The following is an 8,314-nucleotide window of genomic DNA, read 5'->3' on the forward strand; positions in this document are numbered from 1 at the left end:
TTCCCACATTCCTGTTCAAAGGCTCGATCTTCACAGGTGGAAAATCTCGCGAGCTCTAACGCTTACGATGCACGTAGCAAGGCTATATACGAGCAGCCATCGCCGGTTCCGGAACTTTCACTCTCCGGCGGCACATTAATCGGAGCTTTTCTTCAAGCTCGTCCCGCGATCATTATATGCTAATTGCGTGTAACTCGCGCCAGCCTCCACCTGTAGGTGGACGTTCGAAAGCGGCTCCTCTTATCTTCGACAGCCTCTAGAAGCGGCGTGAATTAAAGTCACCGTGAGATCACGACGAAGAAAGTAGGGGAGAGACGCTCGTTATTAAGGTCGAGGTGTAACGAGGAAGACAGAAGGCTGCACTCGTCTTCATGACCGACTTCCACTTGCCAATATCTTGCAAAGACTCGTCGATAATGATACATGCGAGAAATCTTCTCGCGTAAAACTCGCGATATTCTGAGCGCAAACGGTTTTACCGACACGCCATTGTGCCGGCTCTGTTATTTACGCGACGATTATGTCAATTTTCCAGTATTTCCTCTCATTTTATCAATTACACAGTAAACTTTGCAACGCTGTTTATCGTTTAACGAATTCCACAGTAATATCATAGCATTTTCTGTCGTTCGCCAAAATGTACATCAAATTCTCCACCACTTTTTATCATTTAATAAATTCCACCGTAAACTTTCTAACTTTGCCTATGATTTAGTCACTTTTGTTCTAAATTTTTTTACCATACCCCTTTGTGCGATAAATTCTGCGCTAAATGTTTGTAATTTATCAATTCAGCCATTCCTGTAATTTATAATTTCGTAAAATAAATATACTCCTTTTTATCGTTTCAATCGCCATTGTAAAAATTGCATATTCATACTAAAAGTACGCCGGGATATATTAATACTAGAACTACCGACCGGGTCAAAATGACCCATTAGCATCTTTCGAAAAAACGTGAATGTTCAACATATATTAACACTAAAACTACCGACCGGGTCAAAATGACCCATTAGCATCTTTCGAAAAAACGTGAATGTTCAATACTGGTAAGTATTATCGCTTGTAACTTTCCGAATTTACATTCTACGTGTATGCTTTTATTTGCATAGGTATGAATCGAATTTTCCAATCACAGTTCACTTACATAAAAATTCACTTTTGGAAAGTCGCTAATGGGTCATTTTGACTGAGCTAGTAGTTCTAGTGTTAAATAACACATAATCGTACCGGAAAATCAACAGTACGCACTTAACTGTAATAACGCCAAGATGGTAAAAACTACAGAATTAAATACCTCTGGTTAACTACTGTACGTAAGATCATTATGCACGGGTATCGATCGTTTGATTGGAACCGTTTAAATCTTCGCATTTTCACCCGGTACAGGAAGAGAAATCGTCCGATCGTATAGTATCACGCGGCATACGAAATCGATTTAAACCGACAGGCCGATTAATTCATCGAGGACAAACATATTCGTAACGAGGGTCGCTTACACGCTATTTCTGTTTTCTTCTCACGAGGACTTTCTTCTCGTTACGCGATCTCCTTATGGCGTCGGTCGGTTTAGCTTGGATATTTGTCAAGCGTCACGGAACTCCTCGTTTCTTCCCGATCGATCCTCTTCCTCTTCGATCTTCTTCAAAAGGTATGCACGCGACAGCGACGATGATCCATCGAACACGTTTCTTCAGCGTCGAAAGTCGCTCCTTCCTCTTGTACAGGATGCTTTAAAAAACTGTCAACACTTACACGGAAGCAACTCTTTCAGGGAAATGGAATTGATAACAGAACTTATCACGGGTATACTGGTGAAACACGCTGAGGCGATAAATTCTCGGTTCTACTTTATGGCGAAAAGACGAAAATTGAAGAAAGTCGTGAAAAAATAAAATTGGTGAAAGGAAATTTTTAAAATTGGTAACACAGACTGAGAAATTGCTATTACAAAATTCCAGTTTTTCATAAAGGATTTTTATACTAAATTAATTTAGGGGAGAGTCGTGCAGTACCGGCCAAAGTTGACTGCACTATTGGTGGAAAAACAAATGAATACTATAGCCCTGAGAAACGTATTCCGGCGACGTTCTTTTTTCTTCAGTATTACCAGAGTTCTAAGACGTTTAACGTTTACGCCGGTGTTCCGAAAGTTATTTTTCATAGCTGCAATGGTTGGGCTCACGTGGAGTGTACGGATCAAGAAAATATCGATCGCTTTACCTGTGATATTTGTAGACGCGCCTAAATAAAAGTTCTATTCTATTTTTAAATGATTTTTACCAACATTATTTATCACTTAGACCTTCAAATCTACCAACTAGGTAGCTGGCCGGTACTGCACGACAATTTTTCGTTCGCTGCAAATTACAACGTTTTTATTTCTACGAATTATTTATCTTTATGAGAAAATTTAAGGAAAACCATTTGTCCCCTTTGTACTACAAATTACTTTTCTGGAAATTTCATTTTTACCAACATTAGGTAGCCGGTATTGCCCTACTGCACGACTCTCTCCTATTTCTTTTAGACCTACAGTAAAACCATGTAAAATAAAAATTTTAAGCTCCATTTCTGAAAAATTAAAGAACAATACGTATCGAGTTAGTGTGTTTTATAGTAATACAAAGAACCTATGATATCACATTAATAAATGTAGTCTCCACCTTTCTTCGCTCCAAAAACAATGTCGTTCTCGTTTCAATCAGTTGCAAAGAAAAAATGAAAATAAAATACATGCACAATTATAATTTCACTGAACCACCCTGTACGTTTCATTCCACAAACTCCAAGTTCGACGTATAATTGACTGGCCGTGCCACTTCCGGTGTCTTCTCCGCGTCTTCCTGCTACCTCGTCTTGCACGCGAAGGTTTCTCATCCCACACGGTCGTTATCGGGTTCGTGTACGGGAACAGAAAGAGAAAGTAAAGGTCGTGAGCGTGAATCGCGACCCTGAAGACCCTGAGATGTGCTCGTTCCCTTGAATCTCATCTTATCCCTAGAAAGTATCTCTCGTCTTTCTCGCGCCCGTGTACTCTTGCTCGTTAGAAACCCGGCGCGCTTTCATCTGGCGTGAATTAATGCCTATTCTCCGGGACGACATGGTGTCTACCTCGTTCATGCCACTCTCGATGGGAATCGAGAGGAAGAGCCTTGCACTTTTACTCGCTTGAGAAGCAAATCTCGAGGAACACGCGTTCATTGAAAGTTCATCGAAAGTATGCAATTTCTTACTCGTCGAGCATTGTTTTGACATGGAGAAACGATAATTGTAGTTCTTCTTTCTTGAACAGAGTTTCAATGTTGTAGAATTTGGTAATTTTTCTGGAAAAATTGTCGATTTCTTTTACCATGTTTATCAGTTGAAATCGATTAATTTTGTAGAGATAAAGCGGGAAGGAAAAGTTTCTTCCAATTTGCTGAATAAACAGAAGTTAGGTCTCGTATCTTGTTTAACCAAGATAAATAAAATCGGATGTGGTAAACTGTACGCGAGTATTAGCGTTTGCAGTTGTTACAAGATAAACATTCCCCGGTGTTACTAGCTAACCAGTCGGATTTAATTCGCTTTCGTCGTCTATCTCCTCCGGGAAATATATCTCGTGTTATTTTTCATTGTCAGAGCTGCCTGTTTACCGTAAACAAATATTTTCCCATCGTGAGAACGGTTTGTTTGACACGAGGAACCATCAAAGCTGCAAATCAAATATACATATATCTGTTTCACGCGATCTGGAAACTCTCTGTATCGCTATTCTCTACAACGGTTTGCCTCGTGAACGTCCACCTAAGTCGTACTTTCCAACACGTTTCACCTAGAAATTAATGAAAATTCGCAGATACAAAAAGAGTGTACTTTATTTCACGGTAACATACACACAAACATCGTACAAAAGAACATCGATATGTATATACCTCTGTGAACAACGGTATTTACAAGTAGAAAAATAATTACATTTCACGCGTGAGTCGTCGTTCATTCATAAATAACGAACAAACGACCGACGTTTCTTAATCTAACGATTTAATAATACTTCGACCGCTGCAGTTCTCGCGTATTACGAAAAGAAGAAGAAAAAAAGTTGATATTAATTATTGAAAAGAACTAAAAGAACACGTCTTCTCGTTTCGACTCTGATCTACTTCGAGACACAGTTGTTTCCCTCCTCCGCGAGAATTCAACGTTACTTCCGACTTCATCGGAAAAAAAAAAAAAAGATCCATTCTCACGAATTTTAAAAAATTCACGCGTTCCCGCTGCCTGCAATGGTAACGTCCGGGAGTCTTAAGCTCGTTCTCTGGGATCGTCATTCTGACTACGATTACGACAGAAAAGCAGAAGAAAAAAAAAGAAGAAAACTTAACAACGGGTAAAAAGATCGAACGACGCGGGTCTCTCGACGAGAATTTTTACTTGTAACCGTGATGCTCGTCGTGGTGAGGCTCCGCGGGCACCCAAACTTTCTCCCAAACGGGCTTCCATACCTTCTTCCACGCGGGTACCTGCACATCCTTCCAGACAGGCACCCACTTGCTCTTCCATTCGTCTTTCCATACCTGCTTTTTCTGCGTGACCCAAACTTGCTTCTTCTCCGGCACCCACACTTGAACAGACTCCTCTTTCCATACTAACTTCTTGTCCGGTACCCAAACCTGCTTCTTCTCCGTCTTCCAGATCTGTTTCCACTCGGCCTTCCATTCAAGCTTCTTCTCGTTCACCCAAACCTGCTTCTTCTCGCTTCTCCAGATCTTCTTCCACACCGGCTTCCAGATCAATTTCTTCTTCCACAAGTCGTGGCTGGTGTACTGCCAGCCGTGATGATCCTTACCGACGAATTGTTCACCAGGAATTCCAATCTTGACCCACTCCGGCACCCAGACTTTCTTCCAATCCGGCACTTGAACTTCTTTCCAAATCGGAACCTGCACCTCCTTCCAAACAGGCTTCCAAACCTTCTTCCAAGCTGGTACCTGAACCTCCTTCCAAACCGGCACCTGGATCTCCTTCCATATTGGCTTCTGTACCTTCTTCCATACCGGTACCTTCACTTCCTTCCAAGCAGGTACCTGAACCTCCTTCCAAACAGGTACCTGAACCTTCTTCCATTCCTGTTTCCACGCCAATTTCTGTTCGGTCTTCCAAACCTGTTTCCATTCCGCCTTCCAGGTTAGTTTCTTCTCGTATCTTCCTTGAGGTTGCGCCGGTGCTCCGTAGGATTGAGACGGAGGACCGTAAGATTGAATCGGAGTTCCGTAAGAAGTGGACAATCCTCCGCCTCCACCACCTCCTCCTCCTCCGTGGTGGTCTCCTCCGAAGGAGCCATGATCGCCTCCGAAGGATCCTCCGCCACCGCCTCCGCTATAACCTCCATGATCTCCTCCGCCACCACCTCCACTGTAGCCGCCATGGTCTCCTCCGCCACCGCCTCCACTGTAGCCGCCATGGTCTCCTCCGCCACCGCCTCCACTGTAGCCGCCATGGTCTCCTCCGCCACCGCCTCCACTGTAGCCGCCATGGTCTCCTCCGCCACCGCCTCCACTGTAGCCGCCATGGTCTCCTCCGCCACCGCCTCCACTGTAGCCGCCATGGTCTCCTCCGCCACCGCCTCCACTGTAGCCGCCATGGTCTCCTCCGCCACCGCCTCCACTGTAGCCGCCATGGTCTCCTCCGCCACCGCCTCCACTGTAGCCGCCATGGTCTCCTCCGCCACCGCCTCCACTGTAGCCGCCATGATCTCCTCCGCCGCCACCTCCACTGTAGCCACCATGATCTGATCCTCCGCCACCGCCTCCACTGTAGCCGCCATGATCTCCTCCGCCGACACCTCCACTGTAGCCACCATGATCTGATCCTCCGCCACCGCCTCCACTGTAGCCGCCATGATCTCCTCCTCCTCCACCACCTCCACCAAAACCGCCGCCATGGTGGTCACTGAAGGATCCACCGCTGCTGTAGCCTTGATCACCTCCGAAGGAACCGTGGCCCGATGGAGCACCGTAACTGAACGACGGTGCACCATAGGAAGAGGATGGACCTGACGGGGCACCATAGGATGAGGAAGGCGCTGATGGAGCGCCGTAGGAGGAAGATGGCGCGCCATAGGAAGAGGAAGGTGCACCATGGGAAGAAGATGGTAATGGAGCACCGTAGGAGTCAGACGGTGCACTGTAAGAGCTTCCTAGGTTCGGAACTCCGTAAGAGGCTGCTGGTGGTGCATATTGACTTGGGGGTGGGCTCAATGGAGCTCTGAAATTTGTAGGATTTTTTTTTAAATTAAGTGAAATCTAAACAAAATTTTTGCTTGATAATTGCTGTATAACATTTGTTGATTTTATTGCATGCTTACTCTTTCTTTACTCTTATGGGATCCCCAAGAGTGGAGACGAAGAAGAGACAACACAGAAGTAGCTGTAAAATAATTCCTAATTATAGATAGTGTAAATATAGGATAAATTGAAATGGTACAGGTTACTCTATTTGCGGAATTACAAGGAAGATTAATTCGATACGATCTGTCGGAAGAAAGAGCGCACATGATCCATGCAGAAATGCAAATCACCTAATCATAGCGTGTTAGTCATCTAGGCAACTGTGGCGATTGTGTAATTACCCAGTAACACAGTAGCTCGCCAGATATTCACCCGATACAATCTCTCGTTATTCTAACTGAAATAGCACCTCGTACACGAGCATTATACTAATAATTACAAGCTGATTTCAATCTATATTCCAACCGACCTTCACGCCTTATTCCTCTTTCCATCTTCGCTACCGACCATGCAAGCGTTCAGGTAAACCTTCCACTTCAAAGAGTAAAAACAATCTTTCGTCTCAATGAAAAGATTCTTCACGTATACGTACATAAATAACTCATTCAAAACTGAGATCTTGTTACAAAATGATGCTCAAAAAAACCGGAATTTCTTCTCTATTACACAAATGAAAAGATTTTCTTCTCCTTTTTTTCTCAATTTCCAATTCTTCACATTCTCTGTTTTTATTTCTTTCAAAAAATACTAATCTTCAAAATTTTCTACTTCAATCCCAAGAAAGAGATACCTAACTGTCTCACATTTTACGCGACTTTGACTTCAAATTTCAAAAAATGTTGAAAAATGTCAATCCTCAGAATTCTCTACTTCGATATCACCGAAGAGACATTTGTCTCGATATACGCCCAACTTTTACTTATTTCTCTCGTTGCTCTTTCAGCATTGACCGGCAATAAAAACGAACCTCTGTACAAGACGTACACCGTGCCGAATGTGCTAAGTAGTTATGAATAATATGTCCTTCGAGCTGTTTTACGAGCGTGTCTCTCAAAAATGAAAGTGTCCGCGTGTGAACTGACGAACGAGCGTAAACAAGTCCCCGTTGAATGGGGTCAACGGTGGCCGCTCTTTTTTTCCCTTCTTCTTCTTCTTCTTCTTTCACAACACGCCGAAACAGGGATCGTGAAACTCTCGACGAAAGTGGGCCTCTCAATTTCATTCCTCACCCTCTTGCTTTCGCGTTTCTTTTCCTTTTCCGTTGGCCACTGGCCATTTTGTCGGACGCACGCGCTTGTTCCGCTCTTGTTACGTCGATTACCGCAAACCTGCGGCTCGAGTGTCAAGATCAAGGCTCGAAACCGACCGACCACTGTAACAACACGTGGATCACTCGATTTGCGCTGATTGACCCCTTAACATATGACAACCTGTCAGACACGGGGAAGAGATTCTGGCGAAGACGTGAGAAGAATAGTTGTATCAGTAAGAAAAATTCATTGTAATTCTAATTTTCGTTCGAATTTGTAAGACTGAGGATTGCTAAATGTGATTAATCTGTGACAGATTAGTTTCTCTTACCTGATACAGTACTAGAACAGAAAATGGCTGACGCTTAGATGCACAGTCAGAAAAGAAATCATAGGTTAAGGGGTTAACTGTAGTAGCTTTGATTCAAGATTTCGTTTTTCGGGTGAATTTCAACGTGTGTGACGATTTTCAAAAGCGAATTAAATTTTTCTTTTATTTTCTTTATTCTGAGATGCGACAGATTTTTCAAAATAATTGTATTTCTTTTTAATAAAGATTAAGAAACAAGATCAATCCTTGACTTCTTTCCTGAAAACTGATTAATGCTTTTATTACTTCAACAAGCAATTTCATTTAACCAGTTTTCAAAGAAGAAATCAAGGATTTATCTTGTTTCGTGATCCTTATTCAAGAAAACATGTAATTCTTTCGAAAAATCTATCGCACCTTTGAATAAAGAAAAAAAAAAGTAAAAATTAATATTTATTATACAATTATTTTTTTTTTTTTTA

The 8,314-nt window shown here is 42.7% G+C and overlaps 1 protein-coding gene across 1 annotated transcript in view; it reads right to left on the reverse strand.

The window, feature by feature from the left end:
• Positions 1 to 4,412: 4,412 nt before the first annotated feature.
• Positions 4,413 to 8,314, reverse strand: part of LOC108574304 — a 5,373-nt gene continuing 1,471 nt past the window's right edge. Inside the window, exons 2-4 of the mRNA XM_017936870.1 lie at positions 6,350 to 6,411; positions 6,034 to 6,249; positions 4,413 to 5,262 (exon numbers count right to left, since the gene is read on the reverse strand). Coding sequence (XP_017792359.1) covers positions 4,413 to 5,262; positions 6,034 to 6,249; positions 6,350 to 6,411 — 1,128 coding nt within the window. The remainder of the gene's footprint in view (positions 5,263 to 6,033; positions 6,250 to 6,349; positions 6,412 to 8,314) is intronic.

The sequence above is a fragment of the Habropoda laboriosa genome, unplaced genomic scaffold (assembly GCF_001263275.1).
Source record: "Habropoda laboriosa isolate 0110345459 unplaced genomic scaffold, ASM126327v1 scaffold176, whole genome shotgun sequence".
Classification (NCBI taxonomy): Eukaryota; Metazoa; Arthropoda; class Insecta; order Hymenoptera; family Apidae; genus Habropoda; species Habropoda laboriosa.